This window comes from Alexandromys fortis, unplaced genomic scaffold, assembly GCF_014885135.2.
Source record: "Alexandromys fortis isolate MF-2015 unplaced genomic scaffold, M_Fortis_MF-2015_v1.1 scaffold_120, whole genome shotgun sequence".
Lineage (NCBI taxonomy): Eukaryota > Metazoa > Chordata > Mammalia > Rodentia > Cricetidae > Alexandromys > Alexandromys fortis.
The window spans coordinates 3,154,419-3,176,154 of NW_026067999.1; the positions used below are offsets into that span (position 1 = coordinate 3,154,419).

Consider the following 21,736-nt stretch of genomic DNA (forward strand, 5'->3'; position numbering starts at 1 on the left):
AGGCAGCTTTGTTGTCTACAGACCCACAAGGCTCCCTATGACTCACCTGTTTCAAACAGTGCTTTATCATACTGATCAACTAACTCGCCAAATGTCAAGCCTTACAGGCTCTGTTTTCTCTCCGCTGTACATGCTTTCAGTTTATTCTCTATTGGCTCTTTCCCCCAGCTTACAAACATATTTAATACTTTCCTACCTCCGGCCAAAATGTGCCTTCCATCTGGACTTCTAGGCAAAATGGCTAAGGTGAATGTTGCCTGGTATGATCACATAAGCCTGAGATGTCAGGACTTTGGAAGCTGAGGCAGGAAGATCACAAGTTCCAGACCAACCTTGGCTACGAAATGAGACCTTGCCTCAAAACAACAATAACAACAAAAGCCATAACCTTGAAGATACATATTTTGACTCTTTTTTTTAGTTCATAGACTGCAACTGGTTAATAAAACAGTAGTAAACAAACATGTAAAGTCATCTAAACACTAAATGCTGATAAACTATGGAACCATCAAGTCAAAGCTGCAGGTCTGAAAGATGTGAGGCTGGGAGAGAGAGGCCATCAAGAGCTCAGCTCCAGAATTGGGGGGATGGTCAGTTAGCAAAATGCCTACCTACCATGCTTAGAGCCCAAAGACTGATCCCCAGGGCTGGGGAAAATACTCTAGTTGGAAATGTGCTCCGTTGGTATATATGTATGTATTATTATTATTTTGTATAACCAAGCCCCTACTTTTGAACAAGTAGTTATGAATCAAAAATATTGACTTGGGCTCCCCGCCCCCACAAATATACCCATCTAGTCTAGTTGCACCGTATTAGCCAATACAGTTCAGATGCAACCACAGAGAAACAGCAAGACTTCATCTTAAACTAGGAAATGGGGCTGTCGTCACAATAAAAGACAATAAAAGAATCTCTACTGCTTGTCTGTGGCTGCAGTAGTATGGTATCATAAACCTGGTGTCTTGGAACAACAAAATCCCAAAAATCAAGGTGTCAAACTCTCTTGGCATGAAGCATTGCCTCGTCTGCTTTGGGGGGTTCGAGGTAATCCCTGAGTTGTGGCCTCATCACTTCATGTCCGCCTCCGTATTCACATGACCCTACTGTGTCTTTGTCTCCTCCTGGTTTCTAAGGACCTTGCTCATTGTACTTCGGGTTCATGTGACTAATATCACAAGGACTTTACCTCCATTATATATGCATTTTTCCTGAATAACACAATGTGCTCAGGCTCTGGAAGTAAGGAAGTAGATGGATCTATCATTTTGAAGACCACCATTAGGCATGGTTTTTCCTAGGCCCAAGTGCACATTTGAGTAATCTTGTCTAGTTTCTTTTCAGATGGTCTATAATTTAAACTGTTAGCAGCCACAGTTATCACGCTATCTTTGTAACTTACTCTCAAACTAGGATTTTTCTTTCGAGCAATCATCCCGATCAATGTTGGAACGATCTGAACAACAGATCAGAGCTGCTTCTAGTTTGGAGGAGCTGCTGCAAGTTGCACACTCCGAGGACTGGAAGCTGTGGAGATGCCGGCTGAAGCTCAAGAATCTTGCCAGTATGGACTCACGCTCAACATCCCATCGCTCCACTAGATTTGCGGCAACTTTCTATGATACGGAAACGCTAAAAGGTAGGTGTGTGAGTGCAATGGCAGATTATGTCCTTATCAGATAGTGGCACAGGTACCAACTCCTTCCAAAAGTTTGAGTAGGGTGGGTATGGATCGGGGTGGGGGGGGGGGAGGGAGTCTTTCTCTTTATGGCAAGACGGTTCACTGGATAGAGATGAGAATGGTTCTCAGCCGCACGTATGCTCCTCCATAAATAAACAGATGTAATAAAAATGTAAACAAATCAGTATTTGCAAGAGTCATTTCTCTCCTTCTACCTTGTGAAGCTCAGGAAATGAACACAGATCTTCAGGCTTGGCAGCAAGCACCTTTACCCACTGAACCATCTTGCCAGCTCAAGAAATCTGTGTTTTAATTGCCTACTCCACAAAGAAGAATAGTCAGTATGATTTTGATGTCTACATGCAACCCAAAAACATTTCACATTATCAAAGTAAGTTTAATTCAGGAATTTGAGGGCACGACAATACAGAAAGACTGCTTTTAGGGAGGGAAAAACAGGTTTAAAATAACCTCAGTATTCATTCAATTACTATGCAGATAGAGAGGAAAACCAAGAATAGAGCTATGGCTTTTCTTCAGAATTCTGTGGTTTTTAATCTTAAAGCTAAAGGTAGAAATTGCACAGTAAGGCATAATAATGGGTTCTGGTTACTCAGAGAATAACAAAGAAAATTCTTGACACAAAATAATCAAAGCTTAGGACTAGAAAATAGCATGCAAACATACAGTCACCCTTTTGGATCCTCAGGTTCTGCCTACCCCCTATGGGGTCAGCCATCACACAGGTCAAATACTTCAGGGAAATGCATGTGTTCTGAACATATCCATACCTTGTTTTGACATACAATATGCTGTAATGACTATTTGTATGGCATTTGTGTATTTTATTTGCATTACCAGAAGTTACCGAGACATGATTTCCAGTGTAAAGGAAGATATAGGTGGGCTATTTACAAATTCTAGCCCAATTATATAAGGAATTTGTTAACCCAAGGATTGAGTATCTATCTGTAGGGTATCCTGGGTCCAGTCCTCCACAGACATCAAGGGACCATTATATTTCTGAATTTATTCCTGAGGCAGGGGTGGAGATAGATGTGCCGTGTCTACTTACGCCCGTTTCATGATATCCAGATTGAGATATAGACTCTTTACAAGATTAGTGTGTATACATACTGTGACACAATGAATGAAATGTTTTTAAATAAAGTTGTGTGGACTTGATTAGGCATTTAGCTCTCTGATAAAGTATCAACATAACTTGAGAAACCAGTGGCCTTGTTAGAGTTAGTCTTGTAGATACAAATATTACCACATAGTACTGGAGTATATCCACTGCTTAATTTCAGTCGATCCTTAAGCAAGAATTATTCTTTTCTTTCGATCTAGAGTTGTCTTTTTTTTCCTAAAGAATGGATTGCACAGAATTCAGCTATGGGGAAAGCTGTATGGAAGTGAGGGGAATCCCACAGCAGCGTACGTGTGAAGGAAGTTCTTTGTGCTCATGAGTTGGACGGTGTGTCTGAGTGAGGGTCTTGTTGTTGATTCATGTGGTGATTTTACATGAACTTGACAAAAACAACTGCATCTGGAGACTGCAGACTTTGGCCAGATTACGTGTCCGAAGTCCCAAGGGGCATGTACAGATGACCTGTAAAGACAGTTTTCCCATAAAACCACAAGGCAGTGATTTGTAAAAGTCAACCAGGTTGACATTTTCTAAGAAGGAAACCATAAAAAATCAGAGAATTTGCAGCTTCCACGGTTTCCCTCCTAATTATGTGGAGGGCCAGCTGAAGTTATTCCTTAAATTAGAAGAAACAGATAATCAAATAAGTGTGTTACACTGATTATGTTTTGTTATCTACTCCCTCTCAAGGATTTCAGGGTAATTCCCTGGGCCATAGTAAAAAAATAAATAAAACTGGCCTTATGGAACCTTAGTCGGTAGTCTTGGTCATTACTGCATGAGATTTTGATTATAATCTCGTCCAACTTTTAAAAGTTATAACTTTAAAGAGAAAAATCAAATAGAAAATAACATTTAAATAGCATTTTAAACAATGGATATTTTCATAAGTCAATTGCTCTTTCTGTCAAAGATTCATGACTAATAGTAGCAATTTAAATAGCACCCCCTAGCAATGCTAAATAATTGTGTCATGCATACAGCCTGAAAATGTGTTTTCTCATCAGAAATTTAAAAGTATTAATTTTATATTCTATGTATGTATGCCAGCATGTATGTCTGTGCACCACATGTATGCAGTATCCATGGAGATCAGAATAAGGCATCAGATCCACTGGAATTGAGTTAGAGGTGTGAGCTTCCATATGGATGCTAGGAACTAAACGTGGGTCATCTGGAGGAGCAGCTCGTACTTCGGAGCCATCTCTCCAGGACCATTGTCATAGTTAGGGTTTCTATTGCTGTGAAAAGACACCATGACCACAGCAGTTCTTAGAAAGGGAAATATTTAATTGTGGTGTCACACTTAGAGTTCAGAAGTTTAGTCCACCATCTTCATGGCGGGAAGCAAGGCAGCTTGTAAACAGACATGGTACCAGAGAAGGAGCTAGAGTTCTTACATCTTGACTCACAGGCAATAGGAAGTGGTCTGTGTCACAGGGTGTGACTTGAGCATATGTGAAACCTCAATGCCTGCTTCCACAGTGACACACTTACTCCAGAAAGACCACACCTACTCCAACAAGGCCACACCTCTTAATAGTGTCACTCTCCTTGGAGGTCATTTTCTTTCAAACCACCACACCCACCAATACACATATTTTAAATACAGTGTATAGAACTGTTTGCCTGTTACTATATCTTACCCCCAAATTTGATTGTCCCAAACAGACTGTGTGTACACATGCAAGTGTACATGTGTGTACGGATGCATATGGTTGTGGAGGCCGGAGCCTGGGGACAACCTAGGAATTAATTCTTCAGGTGCCATCCTACTTGTAAAACAGATTTTTGGGGTTTCACATTTTTTTTTTTAGAGATCTGAAATACAAGCATGGCCAGGATATTTTTTTTTTCTTATTCAGGATCTCTCTGGAGCCTACAGTCAAGGTCTTCATTTGGGCTCCAAGTATCTCAAGGTTCAACTGGGGCATAATGTACTTCCAAGTTCATTCAACGGTTGCTTATAGGATTAAGTTGCACACGGACTCTTGGACTGTGAAGGGCCGCTTCCTCCCTGCCTGTTGGCCAGAGGCTGCCCTCAGTTGGTAGTAGCTTCAAAGGTGACTTTCAGGCTGGACAAGTGGCTTGGAGGTTAAGAGTACATACTGTTCTTGTAGAGGACCCATGTTTGTTTCCTATCATCTGTATAAGGTGGGTTCACAACCATCCATAACTCCACCTTTGTTTTTAAAATAGGGCCTCTTATTGCAACTGAAGCTCACTGATTTGAATAGCCTGCCTGGCCAGCAAACCCTAGAGATCCATCTGTCTCTTCCTTCCCAGTACTAGGATTCCAGGGGTACGTCAGCATGCCCTGCTTTTTATGTGGGTTCTGGGGATCTGAACTAAGGTCCTTGCACTTGTGCAGCCCACATTTTCCCAACTGAGCCATCTCCCCAACCCTAATGTAGGTAGGCGAAGTTTCTTTTGTTGCCAGCTCCAAATAACTACACAGAGATTTCATTTTAATTATAAATGTTTTGCCTGTAGCTTAAGCTTGTCCCACTAGCTCTTATAACTTAACCCGTTTCTATTAATCTACATTTTGTCTCATGACTTTTTACCTCTCTTCTATCTTGAACCTCCTGTTTCCTCTCTGTGTCCTCTGGTATCTCTCCCACACATTAATTCATCTCCTCTTCCTCTATCTCTGCCTGAAAGTTCTGGCTAATCTCTTCCTGCATAGCTATTGGCCATTCAGCTTTTTATTAAACCAATCAGAAGGAACCTTGGCAAAGATAAATCTTCACAGTTATACAAAAAGATTATTACACAACATATCCTCCTTTTTGTCTAAATAAAAAGAAAAGGTTTTCTTTTAACTCTTAACAGTAAAACTATATACAGTAAGAACAATTATCAGGTACTGTCCAAATAATAAGGGATAGTTTTAACTTTAACAAAGTAAAACTATATACAATAAGAACAATTTTCAAGTAAGAATTACATTCACAATGTTTAGTCCGTATGTGTTTGGCAAATTTGGAGAAAGTACTGTATTATCTATTCTATCTTAGTGAGTCCAAAGTTTTTTACCTAAACTATTTTTACGGTAGCTTGTATCACCAATCTAAAATATATTTTTAGACCTCAAAACATTTCCTTAAACAATTTAAGCTTTTATGTTTCTCAATCTTGTACATTTTATATCTCCTTTGTGAGTTTCTTTTATGAATTTGGTAACAAAGAAAAGTGTAACTATAACTAGCTCATCTTCAACCCCATCTGAGACCTAAGAAGGTCTCCTGCACCTTGATTCACCTCCTCTTCCTCTCTATGCCCAGAAGTCTTGCCTATCCAGTCCTGCCTAGCTATTGGCCATTCAGCTCTTTTTTTTCTGTTTATATTTCTGTTTTTAATTTTTACATTTTTTCAGCTCTTTATTAAACCAGTTAGAAGGTACCTTGGCAAAGACACATCTTCATGGTATACAAAAAGATTATTCCACAACACCCTGTATTTCCTTTTTTCTAGTTTCCCTCAAATTAGTTATGGCCAGGGAGCTGCTTCTTCCATTAAAAGGAAAGGGCTTATCTTGTCATCTTCTAAAAACCCGTGGACGGTTTCAAATGTGAAAAGTCTGATTTGAGGAAAAATCAATTCCATTGGAACACCCACTTGTGTGCTTGCCGGCTTTAAGTCTCTGTGCACTTATACAAGCAGACAACAGAAATTTATTTCTCTATGATTTTAAAACCTATTCCTACAGTTGTACCCTGTAAGTTGCTTGATAAATGACACTGGTCCACTGGTTTCCTTATTTTTCAGCCTTTGCAAATGGCACGTGTGTGGCTATTTGCAAGACATAGTGCTCCCCCAAGGGAAAATAAAATATTTTATGAAGTGATTGTATCAATGGAAAAGTATAGAGATTTCAATTAAGAATTTTTTTTGCAGGCACATCTTTGACTGAAGGATGGACAAAACTATCCATCTAGGGGTTAGAAAGATGGTTCAGGGGTTAAGACTACTTGCCATTCTTTCATAGGACCCGGGTTCTCTTCCCACGTGGTGACTCACAACTATCTGTAACTCCTGTTTCAGGAGATCCAATGAGCTCTTCTAATCTCCAAAGGCACCAGCCACACATACATACATGTAGATAAACATCTATACAGATAAAATAAAATACATTTCTAAAAGAAATGTTTAAATACCCACCTAGTAAAATAAACAAGTACAAAAAGGTGTGGGCGGGCGGGCATGGAAACACCTATGTTGTGTACCGGGGCCATTTTTGTCTGCTGGCCTCAATGAACTTTATTCCTGCAGTTATAGATGAGGAATGGCAGAGAACCCAGTGCAGCCCTCGAGAGACCTGCGTGGAAGTCGCCAGCGAGCTGGGAAAGACAACCAACACGTTCTTCAAGCCCCCCTGCGTGAACGTGTTCCGGTGTGGAGGCTGCTGCAATGAGGAGAGTGTGATGTGTATGAACACCAGCACCTCCTACATCTCCAAACAGGTACAAGGAAATGAAGATGCTGCTGCTGGCCTTGTTACCAAGCAACTGAGCTAAATCCTTCATGAGGGGAACCTCATCCAATTCCCCAAACAAACTCAAAGGCTATCTTACCCTCCTTGTCAGGGAAGGAAATTGAGGCTCGGGGAGGTAACATAATATCCGCCATGACGCAGCCTCGTTAGTTCCCATCTACCTAAGGCTGTAAAATCAAGACGGTACCTTTGGGCATTACTAGAACAGGGTGTTAAAAGTAATGAAGAAAGCTGTGCTGTCTTATGTAGCTGTTCCCGTGTATGGTGTTTAATTGGAATGATGGAGAAAAGCTGACTGAAGAGTGGGGGTGGGGTCAGAGGAAAAGAGGAGTAGGAATGCATGGAGGACCAGCTAAGAGGAGGAGGTGCTCTCACCCTAAAACTGAAGAGGCTGAAGGAGGGAGCAGGCATAGGAACAGAGGGAAAATGGTAGCGGACTTCCCACTTGGTGAATGCCCACTGTTAGCATGGTGGGGAATGTAAGCAGGTGCTGGGAGAATCAAAGGAACCCGGAACCAGTGAGAGCAGGTCCAGAGCCTGATAGGGAAGGGAAGAGAGACCGGGTCTCTGGGGGTAGAGTGGGGAACGAAGGGAGAATCTGCAGCACAAGAGTCTTGAAAGAATCCTGCAGTGCCCGAGAAGGAAATAAAATAAATGAATCAAACCACATTTCCCCTGTAGCTAAGTGTCCGTGGCTACCATCTTCTTGTAAGACGTAATAAAAGCTGTGTGTGGGAACGAAAGTAACCCACTTAGGAAAGCGCTATTAAAATGCTGTCAACCAGGCCACATTCCTTTTGATCCTCTGTTGCGAATTCCTCACATGTTACAACTCGTTTATCACATCTACTTGTCTCCTCATGATCCTGTAGTAAAAGACAATTACATGGGTGCCAAATACATCCATGCCAAGGAATGTTCTAAATGCCCATTTGTTTTGTTAATAGATTAAACTTTTCTAAATTTTGTCCCCCCACCCCCCCGCTCCCATCTAAACTGTCTTTAAGAGTGTAGCAATTTCGTGTCTGAACCCTTTTGGAGAATCTTAGAACTTGACATATCTGACCCCTACTATTTGATAACTAGAAACAATGACGTAAGTATGGCTACAATCGATGGTTAGTAAAACAAAGCTTGTGTAAGGTAAGAGAGTTCAGTGTCTGATGGTGGTATTCCGTGGAGCGTAGCTGAAGAATTGTGCAAGAACATGAAGTTTATGCAGAAAAACACGCTGACTGGTTCTCAGGGAGGTCTCATGACATGTTGAAAGGTCCGAGTAAACACGACCTTAGTGAGTTGTTTCCACTTAGTAGATAGCTGATTGCTTTGTTTTGACTGCTGCACTCAACAAGTGATTCATATGAAGAAATTTATTCCAGTGTAAGTGCACAGCAGTTTTTCTTTCCAAATAAGCATGTGCATGCAGTTTGGCAGTTCCTACCTTAAAGGTACAGAGTATGTGATGAACTGTCTCTTAGAAACAAACTAAATAGAACTGCATAGATTGGTGATTGAGTGGAAATGCTTTAAAACCAAGTTCAAATTTATCTACACTTCATGGAACCGCTCTCAAAACTTCTTTACCCCCTTCGGGCATCTCTTTTTCCATCTATCATGTAAATATCATTAAAAATGTAATTTTTTAAAAAAATATTTTTTATTTTTATTTATATCAGTCTGTATATGTGTCTACTACATGACTGTAATGCCTGTGAAAGCCAGAAAAGGGCACCAGATTCCCTGGAGCCACTTGAAGTGGGTGCTGGGAACTGAACTCAGGTCCTCTGTAGAAGTACCAAGTGCTCTTAAACACTGAGCCATCTCTCCAGCCTCCCAAATATAATGTTTTTACAAGTGATAAGGAAATTAATAATAAAGTATTTACAATAGAGCAGGCATATAGAAACATAGGAATAGACACACTAGCTATAATTCTCTTTCTGGGTATGATCTTAACTGGTACAGTGCTTTTATAGCAAATTCTCTACAACTCAGGGGCTTCAAACGATGATAAATTATTTTTTCTTGTATATCTGAGGTTTGAAATATTCCAAGGTGTTGTGCGAGGCCAGACCTGCTTCCTGTATCCCCAATCCTGTGGACCAGCATGGCTTCCAGGTTATATTCTTCTCATGGCTATACCATAATCAAGAAACAATAAATCTCACAAACCATGCACAGCCCCAAATTGTATTACAATTTACAATATTACAAATTACATAGAATCCACCCAAATCTCAAAGAACCTCCAAGCATTTAATTTCATTTATCCTTACAGTTTACACTTAAATTTAAAACAAGAGCAGGAACCAGTGGTACCACTTTCAAGAACTCTAGTGATGGTGAAAAGAACAGATTTGGAAAATACTTAAGAGACTTTACCAAGCTGGAGATGCCCCCTGTTTCCTGGCTCCCAACATCCCAAGCCTCTTACGATGAGTAACTCCATTCTGCATGGATAACTTTGCTAGAGTCATTACCATGAAGACAAGGACAAAAATACAGACTGTGGAAACTGAAAAAAAAAATCTATTATAAAATTTACATCATGGTTCTCTCTCTTTGCTGTAGCTCTTTGAGATATCAGTGCCTCTGACATCAGTGCCTGAGTTAGTGCCTGTTAAAATTGCCAACCATACAGGCTGTAAGTGCTTGCCCACGGGCCCCCGCCATTCCTACTCAATTATCAGAAGATCCATTCAGATCCCAGAAGAAGATCAGTAAGCATTTCCTGGACTTGATAATGTCTGTTCTTGCTTTTGACAAAATTGTGTGTGCATTCCCTTATTCCTTTACCCATTATAGAGGCATCCCCAGAAAGACATGTGTTGTGTGTTTTATGTCTTGTGAATATAAAAACAAAAAGTCCTGAAAGTACAAGGGGAATTTTTAGGAAAAAGGAAACAGATGAAGAGGAGGGGGCAGAGGGGAGAAGAGACGGTAAAGGTACAGGTAAATCTCAAAAAGTATATTTTATGCACGCTTGAATAGAGCATGGTCAAACCCATTATTTTTCACAATATACATTAATAAAATGTTAGACAAACAAAAGAAATACACGTAAAATTATCAAATTATCATCTCTTCATTAAAATTGTTTATCTTTTGGCTTCAAAACCATATCTACTCATAGTATTTGACACACATATTTTTACTAGGTTCTACATATATATTGCAGTAGGTCCCAAACCTTGATGGTTATAAATTTGTCAGGTTTACTTGCAGACACATTTGAGGTTTTTGTGCCTGTTTTTTTTTGCTTGTTTTGTTTTTGCTTTTTTTGTGACAAGGTCTCACTTTGTATCTCTGGCTGGCCTGAAACTTCCTATGTGGAGCAGGTTTCCTCAACCCTCAGAGATCCACTTGCCTCTGCCTCTTGAGTTCGGGGATTCAAGATGTGCCGCTGCATTGGCCCATCACCTTTGTTCTTAACATGAGTGGTCGAATACATGGCAAAACTGCACCAGCCTCCAAGCTACCATGTGCCCCCTCACTCCAGAGCAAGGAGTGACTCTCCTGAATTCCAGTTTACTTTCTAAAGATTTCCTAATAGAATATTGACAACTAAAGAATTACTGTCTAGTAAGATGTCATTCATAAATATAAACTCAGCTCTCTGTTTTATTTTGTTTATGTTTGTGTCTGTGTATGCATGTTTGTTGGTCTGTGCACATGTGTGCAAGTGCCATTGGAGTCCAAAAGAAGGTGCTGGACCACTTGGAGCTGGAGTTACAAGTGGTTGTGAGCTTACCCACATGGGTGTTGAGAACCGAACTCAGGTCCCATGGAAGTAAAGTGCTCACTCTAAACTGATGAGCCATCTCTCTAGTCCTCAAAGTTAAGGTCTTTAAAACCTTAATTATTCTCACATAGTTGTCATTTCTTAGCCGTCACCATGCTGTGTGGCACAGTGCTCTCAAACATTTGTTCTCCTGAATGACTCTTAGAAACAAAATATAAAAGCACTAGCATGCTCCACATAGAATATTTAGATGATAAGATATTAAATATTGAGAATGACTTAATATTCCCAAAGGAGAATTACCTTGAAAAAAATTTAAATATGGCTCATTATTTTCTTTTCCTAGATGTCCTCAATCCAAGAAACTCTGTCCTATTGACATGCTGTGGGATAACACCAAATGTAAATGTGTTTTACAGGATGAGAATCCACTCCCTGGAACAGAAGGTAAAGATGGCAATAGTGAAGTAATGACCACAGTGATAAAAAGAACATCAGCAGTGAACATGATTGAGGACTTATTATGACCAGGCATATTAGTTATTTTTTTGTTGTTGTGATAAAATAGCAACCAAAAGCAACTTCAGAAAGAAAGAGTGTATTTTGACTTATGGTTGTGGGCAATAGAGACCATCATGGTGGGAAGGCATGGGAGCAGGCGGAATGGCATCAGAAGCAGGAAACTGACTGATCACATTTCATCTGCACACAGGAAGCAAAAGAGAACAGGAAGTGGGGTGAAACTATAAACCACCAAAACCCGCCTCTAGTAGTGTACTTCCTCCAGAAAGGCCCCACCTCCTACGGGTTCCATAACTTTCTGGAACAAAACCAATTGGGAATCAAGTGTTCAAATACAATGGGGGACATTTTTTATTGATATTTATTGAGCTCTGCATTTTTCTCTGCTCCCCTCCCTGTCTCTCCCCTCCCCCTTTAACCCTCTCCCAAGGTCCCAATGGGGGACATTTTACATTCATGCCACAACATCAGACAATCTTGCAATCTTCATGAAACCCTATGATTTCCCCTTTTCACAAGCACACAGTGTCCACCCCAAGTTATCTAGCTATTTCCTCATTATTACAAAGATAACGGTGGTAGAAGCATTTGGATTCTAGAGCCTTCTCTGTTGTGACCATATCCACCAACGAATCACTCTACTTTTCATTCTCAAAGAAAAGTGCAGAGTGACCAAAGCATCCCAAAAGCATATTTTCAAGAGCAAACATTAAACTTTAATTAAAAAAAATACTTCAGGGTGAAGCACATAAGGTCTTTGGGGACCATTTGAAATCAAGCCAATAATATGGAAAAATATAAAGAATGGAAGAACACAGGGAAACATTTTGCCAGAGCTGGAGCAAACCCTGGTATTGGGCTAAGCCACACTGGGGATTGCTAGCCTGTCAATCTTTTTTCCACTCTGTAAAGCTGTGAGTTCCAGAAAGAATATATGTTTGACAATGCATGAGTTTTTTATTTGCTCCCCATAACATGTAACATGTTTCCACTGAAAACTATCACAAGAGAACATGCAGTATGAACTCGCTTGCTTTAAACTATGATTTAACAAGAATAGCAAAGATTAAGCTCCATGGAATCTGTCATAGAAACTAAATAGCAAGCTGTGATTTGCACTTGCCCTGTTTTTCTGGTTCTTAACAGCTTTCTAAATGCTGCCTCAAGAGCTCAAACTAGGATGTGAGATAATATATTTTTTAAAGTTATGTAGTTAAAGGCTCACACATATAGATGTGTACACACTGACACAATATAGTAAAGGGTGGGCTGGAGAGATGGCTCAGTGGTTAAGAGCACTGACTGCTCTTCCAAAGGTTCTGAGTTCAATTCCCAGCAACCACATGGTGGCCCACAACCATCTGTAATGAGATCTGATGCCCTCTTCTGGCCTGCAGGCATACATGCAGACAGAATATTGTATACATAATAAATATTTTTAAAAAATATAGTAAATGGTGACAATCAAGCCAGAATACCACAATGCAGTCACTAAGAAGTCATCATCCAGCCCTACCTGAAGTCAGAGCTCCCTTGGGGATATCTCAAGTAAGCAAATTGGGTACTACAGACTGTGGGAGGGTTTATAATCTGGGGTAAGGCCTTTTCTTTCTGAGGGGGGTTAATTCCTTGGGAGAACTCATTGGATAGGCTCATGTACTGAGGTAAGAAGGTCTAGTAAGGAAGGAGAGGTGTGCTCTGAGCAGGGGGCTGTAAGAGCTCAACACCAATGTGAGAGAGCAAAGCACAAACCTGCTGCTGGAAAATATGAACAAGGTGCTGGGGTGTGTTAGTTACTTTTCTTGATGCTGTAACAAAATATCTGGCGAAAGCAATGGAAGAAAGGAAGGAAGGGAGGAAGAAGGGAAGGAAGAAAGGAAGGAAGAGAGGGAGGGGGAAGGAGGAAGGGAGGAAAGATGGAAAGAAAGAGAGAGAGAGAGAAAGAAAGAAAGAAAGAAAGAAAGAAAGAAAGAAAGAAAGAAAGAAAGAAAGAGGCTTATTTTGGTTTTCAGTTTGAGGGAACAGCCTGCCATGCTGGGGCAAGAGCTTGAGAGGGCTGATCACATTGTGTCCACAGTTAGGAAGCAGACAGCACATAGCCCTACCTGTTCCTTTCCTTTCTTTTATTCAGTCTGGGGTGCCCAGCTCATGTTTACAGTGGATCTTCTTCAGTTAAAGCTCTTTCTGGTTGTGTCCTCATAGGCACAACCACAGGTGTACATCTTTGGTGGTTCTAGAATCCAGTAAAGTCACCAATAAAGATTAATCTTATCACAGAGACACATAACATATTGAGGAAAAAGGATACATATGAGGAGATGAAGCTGGGGAAACTTTTAGGATTGGAGAGAAAGACTTAATAAGCTTGTGCTGGAAAAGCCTGGGTGTGATCTTCTGGAAAAATGGAGACCACCCAAATGGTTCAAGAAAGAGAGTGGTAGCATCTGTTGAATTGTAAAAAGATCAAGCAAGCAACAGTGCAGAAGAGAATAAGTTGACCTGAGCAGGAGAGGGAGCAGGGATCTTTTGGGGAAACTGTAGCAATGGTTGCAGTAAGGAAGGAGGATGGGCTGAATCCCAATTACTTTTAGTTTTCATCACTCATGACATCTTTGTGTGCCCTAAGTTCCCATCTGTTTCTCTGGTGGTCCCTTTCTATTGATGATACATTACTTTCTGTGCACTAAACACCTTTTCTGCATAAAAAGGTATTGAGCTAATTGCCTTTTCTACAGTCATTTATTCTCCAAATAGACGTGGTTGATGCAAGTCCAACTCATTTTCTTATCGTTGCTATACTGGATAAAACATAATAACAGTGGAAAATGGAAGAAGGCCAAGGACAGAACACAGTGGTAACCCAGAGTCAACTTCCCTAGGGATGGAAATCAAAATGTAATACATCAAGGTATCAGCCTCAACTGGTTGCTGTTCAACCTAGTTCTCTTGCATCTAGTCTCTGTTCCTTTTAACTTGCTTGTAAGGACATAATGTTCTGCTCTGCCACAATCTGCTGAACATCCCAGGATTGCATTTCCCTAAACTATTCATGAATGGAGCCAGGCCTGCACACTTTCTTGTGCGCCTCTGCTGCCACCTAGTGCTCAATGACTCTTTTAAGAGTCTTAACTGTTTTTCAGTAATCTAGCCTTGTCTTGCCCTAAATTGATATTTGCCTCAGTGACTTAGAGTATATGCGGCTCATCTTTTTCAAACTCTTCATGAAATTAAGAATGGAGTCTGTGGATATCTAGTCCATGTAATTTCTAATCATGTGTCAACTAAAGTGTAGTCAAAACCATAAGACTGGATCATGAGCAATTGTCATTTGGGGATGAGGAGAAAAGAGGGAGGAAGGGAAGGGTGAGAATGAGTACGGGAGGTTTTTAGGGTCAAGGTCATGGAAGATCTTTTAATGTTTAATATTCTGGTATAAAGTTTGGCCTTTTTGTGTGCAGAAAAACTTGAAGACATTTAAGGCATGGTTGGGCGTGGTGGCTCACATCTTTAATCCCATCACAAGCATTGCTGAGGCAGAGGCAGGTGAATCTCTCTAAATTCAAGGTCAGCATGATCTACAAAGCAAGTTCTAGGACATCCAGGGCTACAGAAAACCCTGTTTTTCTTTCTTTTTTTTTTTTTTTAAAAAAAAGACATTTAAAGCTTCGGTTTGCATTTGATAGTCACCTGAGGGGACACATACTTCGGTTGTGTGGTTGTAACACAAGTAGCATCCACAAACAGAAAAAAAAAATACAAGGGACTGAGTGCCTTGTGACAGAGGCAGTGTGACGGGGAAGAGAGGGCATGCACAAGGGACCGAGTGGACAGTGGCCACACAATCTAGTGGACAATGGTGCCAGTCCCCAAATGAGGCAAACTGGAAAAGAAGCAGGCTCGGGGAAGAGATACTCATCTTCTTCCAAAACCTTCACGAATGCTGAGATGGAAAGTGCAAGTTCTTCCAAACTTTTCACCCTTCTCCACGTGTTGTTTGCTTTTGCTTTGAGAAAGACTCTTGCTGTTCCAACTGAACCTTAAACTCAATATTTAGCAGAGGATGACCTTGAACTTTTGAGCCTTCTGCCCCTACCTGTGGAGTGAGTCACCTGTCACCACCCCGAGTTTAGGAGCCACTGGGGACGGAATCCAGAACTTCTCTCCTGCTCTAGGCAAGCATCCTACCAATGGTGTCACACCTGCAGCCCATCTCTTATTCTTTCTGCAATGAATTTCAGTCCACTAGTTGAGACTGGACCACCATCCATTGTCACCTTGTATATATTTCATACACGTGTGTGATCTGAGAAAGGAAGTGCGTCATTGGTTATCTGGAAGTTCGGAGGAAACTATTTCTTCAACATCACTACTTCTGGTTCCCACTCTTCTAAAACACTGGAGAGGACTACATTTGTACCCCACAGGCAGCCTATGTCTTGTCACTGATGGTTGTTTGCATAAGTATGTGGGGTGGGTGGGTGTAGTTAAAAATGTATTTATTTTAATTTTATGTGTATGAGTATTTTGTCTCCCTTGTCTGCTTATGCTTGCATGCAGTGCCTCTGCAGGCCAGAAGAGGGCAACAGACCCTCTGGAATTGTAGTTATAGGCAGTTTTAAGTCACCATGTGAGTGTTGAGAACCAAACCTAGGTCTTCTACGAGAGCAAGGAATTCTCTTAACCCCTGAGCCATCTTTCCAGCACAGAAGTTTATGTTTTTAAAAGGTCGTTCAACAACATAAAAAAATCTGTTATGAATATTCAGTTTATGATTTTTTTAATTTAAAACCTAAGAAAACATATGAGTTCTATGTTTATGTTTGAAATCAGAGATGATCTCACTCTATGAAAAAATTAAGGTAAAAATCTATAGGCAAGAAAATTGGGAAAAAGAAAAGAAAATTGGGAAGATCCAATTTATTGGGAAGATGTAGAACTTGCAACTAATTGGGATCATCACATCCTCTAGACCTTGGTCACCAAACCAACACTTTCTTTTTTCTGTTTAGACCACTCTTATCTCCAGGAACCAGCTCTCTGTGGACCACACATGAAGTTTGACGAAGATCGTTGTGAGTGTGTCTGCAAAACATCATGTCCTGGAGATCTCATCCAGCACCCAGAAAACTGCAGTTGCTTTGAATGTAAAGAAAGTCTAGAGAGCTGCTGCCAAAAACACAAGATTTTTCACCCAGACACATGCAGGTCAATGGTCTTTTCGCTTACCCCTTAACTGCATTGACTGGTGCCATTTAAAGGGCACAGCGATCTGATTCGGTGTGGCTCCTTTGTCTCATTGCCCAAGCAACCCCTTAAAAAACAGACAAACAGAGGTCTGGCATCTCACACATAAGTGGAAGTATATAGAGTGATGATGAATTCTGTTGTTGTTTCAAAACAGGGTCTCATGAATTTCACACCTGCACCATCATGCCTGCTATCGTGCAAAACAATATCTATCATAAGCAAAACAAGAAGTCACTGACATTTAAACAATCAGATTAAGGGCGGTTCAGCTCAGCAAGCTTTCTCTCTCTCTCTCTCTCTCTCTCTCTCTCTCTCTGTGTGTGTGTGTGTGTGTGTATGTGTGTGTTTTCTCAATGAAGTAGCAGGCTAGCACTAGATTTGTGTAGGCAAGAAGTTTCTGGATGACTATGACCCTTGGAGGCTGTTGATTGGACTTTGATCAATTTCAAACCTACCCAAATTAACCACTGAGATTTTTTTAAATAATTAAACTTTTTCTTTGATGATTTCATGCACACAGAAAATGCATTCTAATTACTTGTACCCTTACACTCTCTTACCTCCATCCTACTCCTGTCCACCCATTTCCTCCCTTCAAGTCCCTCTCCCACACTCAGATCTCTTTGTTTTGTTTTGTGACCCTCTATAGACAGTCGGGGCCATCTGTGTGACCACAGGTTTGGAACCATCTGTCAGAGCTTGTTCTGTTCACCCACCTGTAGCACCACAGCCGAAGACAGTGACTCCCAGTCTCCCAGCTTCTATCGGTAGCCTACAGTTCATTACGGAGGGGTGGGGCCCCTCACAAATGCAGAAGTGGCCACCTTGTGTAGGCCTAGGGCAGATTCTCGCAGCTGTTGTGAGTTCCTAATTGCAAAGGCTGCATCAGGCCTCCAAGATGGCATTGCCTAGCCCTTCTCTCTGGCTTCTGATTGGGACATTTTCCCGGCCCCTCTTCTGCGATGTGCCCTGAGCTTTAGAGGAGGCGGTATCAACATCTTCGTTAGGGCCGAGCCCCCAGCCAGTTGAGTGCCCCTTAGAATATTACATTGACATTTTAAACACGTCCGGAAATTCTTCTTTGAAAGCAGAATCAAATGAAATCAGAGCTGAATGGTTTCCTTGAAGTTGACCCTTGCTCCTAAATTCCCATCTTCACTCTCTTTTTCAACAGCTGTGAGGACAGATGTCCTTTTCACACCAGAACATGCGCGAGTAGAAAGCCAGGCTATGGAAAGCACTGCCGCTTTCCAAAGGGGCCAAGGGCCCAGGGCTTCACAGCCAAGAGCATCCTTGATTCAACTGTCTCCCAAGTTCCTCATCCCTGTTATTTTAAATAGCCTGCTGCTTTATCGAGCTGCTGTCAGTGAGGCCCACCCCCCAGGTGTTAGAAAACTTGATTTTACCTAATGCCGTGGTGAATCCACATTCCCGTGCAAGAGCTGCTGGGTGAGTCCCTGGTTCACTGACAAATGACTTCTAGCTTCAGGTGCATCCGCACACCAGTGCTCAGGAAGGAAGGGGTCTGGAGAGTCCTTTGTTCTGATGAATGAGAAAGGGTTGCTTGCCACCGAGTAGCAGGTGCCGCGTGATTGAGTAATCAGACTGGCAAAGTCCGAGTGCGCTGCTTAGGAATTCTTCTGGTTCTTTCTTTTGCGGAATTTCATTTGGATGCTCAGCATTGATGTAATTCCTGTTCAGCTTCTACTTTTCAAGTTTATTGAGCCACTGCCTGATGTTTCATTTTTAAATGTATTTAAAGGAAATAAACATCATTATTCAAGCCGTAGAACTTGGTGTCCTTTGCTCTGCTGTTCCTCTGTATTTAGTGCTAATGGGAAATATTTTCAAGACAAAAGAAAATCTAGAGATGGGAGGTGAGGGAACAAACAAATAGACTAAAACTATACCTCAGTTTTGGGGAGCCAAGGCAGAGTTCCCAGCACGCTTATCATTCTAAATAAGGGTGACGCCAGAATGCCGGGAATCACCCCACTGCCCTCTGGCTCTGTCCTCACACTCCGTGGCATGTGAATAAATTGAACTTGAACATCATCCTTTTAGGACGAGGAACCTAACCATGCTAAGATCTCCCCACCATTTGGGATTAAGCAAACAAAACCCGTGTGTGTAGGTGTGTGTGCACGTATGTATGTGCTTCGTATTTGTGTGCACCATGTGCATGTTCCCTTGGAGGCCAAAAGAGGGCTCCAGATTCCCTGGGAGTTAAATTTGCTTGTGAGCCACCGTGTGGGTGCTGGGAATTGAACCCAGGTCCTCTGGGAAAACAGTCGGTGCTCTTAACTGCTGAAGCTTTCTCCAGCCCCCGCTCATGGCATTTGCCTATTTGTGATTCCTCTAACAGCCTGTACCCCTGAGTGTTTCTGCAGGTGCTCATCTTTCAGTCTCATCCACGTGTCAACTTGGGGGGCAGTGTGATTCTTCTCTTTGTTCCCATAGCTGCCCAGGAAGGGAACACAAAGCCTTTCTTTTTTTCTTTTCTGTGCCTAAAGTGCCCCTACATATAATTTCCAGGTGGCATAGACTTTACTGAAATTTTGGCTCATCAGAGGAAATCAAATAGCACTAGCAGTATTACTTATCAAACACCTTAAATTGATCTCTCTGAGTACGGCACACATAAGACCGGGAGCCAAACACACACATGCCATGACAGCTGTTACCGCACAAGTCTGAAAAGAGGTGTGTTCAGATATGTCTGTCCACTCTGCCATAACCCTTTTGGTATTGGAGAATTTCCTGATCCTAAGTGCGTTACTGCAATTTCTCACTCAGGTCAGACCACTCTGGGGCAGGAGAGTCACAAGGAGAAAGATAACGATAAAGAAACATAACCCTGTGCTGGTGGTGGATACTGGCCTAAACCCCGCCCTTCCTCTTTAAATTTGCTAAGCAGTTCCTGGTTTCTCCCTTTCTTTCTTTTTTTTTTTTTTTTTTTTGTTGTTGTTGTTGTTGAAGTTGTCTGAAGCTTTTAGGTTGGGGCCTTTCAATACTTCCTGGCTTTATTACTAATCCCTGATTTCTCTTTTTACTTCTCTCTTCTCTTCTCTTCTCTTCTCTTCTCTTCTCTTCTCTTCTCTTCTCTTCTCTTCTCTTTTCTCTTTTCTCCTCCTCCTCTTTCTTCTTCTTCTTCTTCTTCTTCTTCTTCTTCTTCTTCTTCTTCTTCTTCTTCTTCTTCTTCTTTCTCTCTCTCTCTCTCTCTCTCTCTCTCTCTCTCTCTCTCTCTCTCTCTCCCTGTATCTAGCTATGGGATTGTCCCTAGTGCAGTTCCACGAAGCATCTGCTCATCCCAAAACAATGAACTTTGCAAAAAGAGAGTGTATTCACGAAGTGGCAGTGAAATGTGAACAGGTGCAACCTAAATCTCAAACCTGTCTTCCAGAGGGCACACGGATAATTGTGGGATAAAGAAGTAGGCTGAAAGGTGATCTGTGATCAGATGGGGCACAGTGAACACTCTTGAATATGTAATTAATTTTCATGGCTCTCCATGGAGCACTTGTTCATAAAACAAGAGTCTCAGCAAGACCCATGATATTAGCAAGCTCCATGGGTGGAGTTTTCAGACACACCCCACACCTCAAAAGGTCACACACATGGGACTTCTGCGCAGGCCCAGGGACTACTTGGAAGGCACAACATAAGCAGCCTTTAAATCCCTGGGAAGTGCGCTAGGCTTACTGTGGGTTACTACCATGACCCACAGGTCAGAAGGGTCATGTACAGCAGAGATGGGGTGGTGTTAATAACATTCTGGGCTGCACAGCCTCCAGAATTAGTGAGCTTTGCAGTCAGCTGCAGACAGGTAGCTGAAAGCAAGAGATTCTGCTGGCTTGTTTAGGGTTCCCCCTGGATTTCAGAAGTAGTCCCATCCTGCTGTGACTGTCCTTGCTCCATCCCTTGCCTTTACTGGCCCAGTCACTCCTCTCTTGTTGAATGCTTGCGTTCTTCATCTGTGTCCACAGTGCTGATGGCTTCTCCCTTCTCGTTTTTTCTTAATCAGGTTTCTGAAAGGGCTCACACCAACTAGGCTTTATAAAATGCACTTAGCCTTCAGTGTCCTGTCTGGGCATCTCATTCCCATCCTCCCACCACACACTCTTCCAAGGTAATTGCTGGAGCTCCCCTGATGACGGAGCCAGAGGGCAGTCCAAGTGTTCCGATGACACAGAGGTGGATGACTCACTCTGCTCACTCATTTTCAAAATGGACTTTTAGATTTTCTTTTATGAGCATTTTACTTGCGTGTATGTATGTGTCGTTCACATTTTCTGGTGCCCAAGGAGGCCAGAAGAGGTTGTTGGAGCCCCTGGAATTGGAGTTAGAGACAGTTGTTAACTCCATGTGGGCACTAGAAACTGAACCCAGGTCCTCTGCAAGAACAACAGATGCTTGTAAGCACTGAGCCATCGTCCCAACCCACAGCTCCTTACTGGTAGCTTCAAAAAGAGAGAGGTTAGGTCACCAACGAGGAAAAAAAGGCATAAATCTAAGGATAAACTCCGCCGCGTAATCTCATTGTCAGGTGGAACAAGCTCATTGAATTTCAGCTTCCTCATTCCATTTGAATTATGAGTAGTGAAAAATATTGAGCAATATAATATACTTTACCAATCAAAGGTCCTATCTGATAGAAAGATAATTTTGGACAAATCCTATAAATTTGAGGCCTCTGAAATGTTGGACTAACTGTTTTTTGGCTAAAAGTGGCTCTGGCTCCTTAAATACAATTTACAGGGAGATATCACAAGAAGTCATGAGGCTGGAGCCTGCCAATCCTTCCCTCCTCAATTCCCGACAATCATCAAGAGAGTGTACTTGATCCCCAATGGCTGGTCAGGATGAGGATAGTTCTGGAGGATGTGATTTGAAGCA

The 21,736-nt window shown here is 41.7% G+C and overlaps 1 protein-coding gene across 4 annotated transcripts in view; it reads left to right on the forward strand.

Annotated features, from left to right (window-relative positions):
• The window catches only part of Vegfd (vascular endothelial growth factor D), a 33,511-nt gene extending 14,530 nt beyond the window's left edge, over nt 1-18,981 (forward strand). Inside the window, exons 2-7 of one of the 4 annotated variants that reach the window (XM_050160612.1) lie at nt 1,429-1,639; nt 7,107-7,297; nt 9,901-10,049; nt 11,418-11,518; nt 16,603-16,798; nt 18,015-18,981. In XM_050160612.1, coding sequence (XP_050016569.1) covers nt 1,429-1,639; nt 7,107-7,297; nt 9,901-10,049; nt 11,418-11,518; nt 16,603-16,798; nt 18,015-18,180 — 1,014 coding nt within the window. In that variant the 3' untranslated portion in view covers nt 18,181-18,981. Of the gene's footprint in view, nt 1-1,413; nt 1,640-7,106; nt 7,298-9,900; nt 10,050-11,417; nt 11,519-14,328; nt 16,099-16,602 lie in introns of those variants that run through there. The other 3 variants (XM_050160610.1, XM_050160609.1, XM_050160611.1) reach the window with 3 other exon arrangements.
• The last annotated feature ends 2,755 nt before the right edge of the window (nt 18,982-21,736 follow it).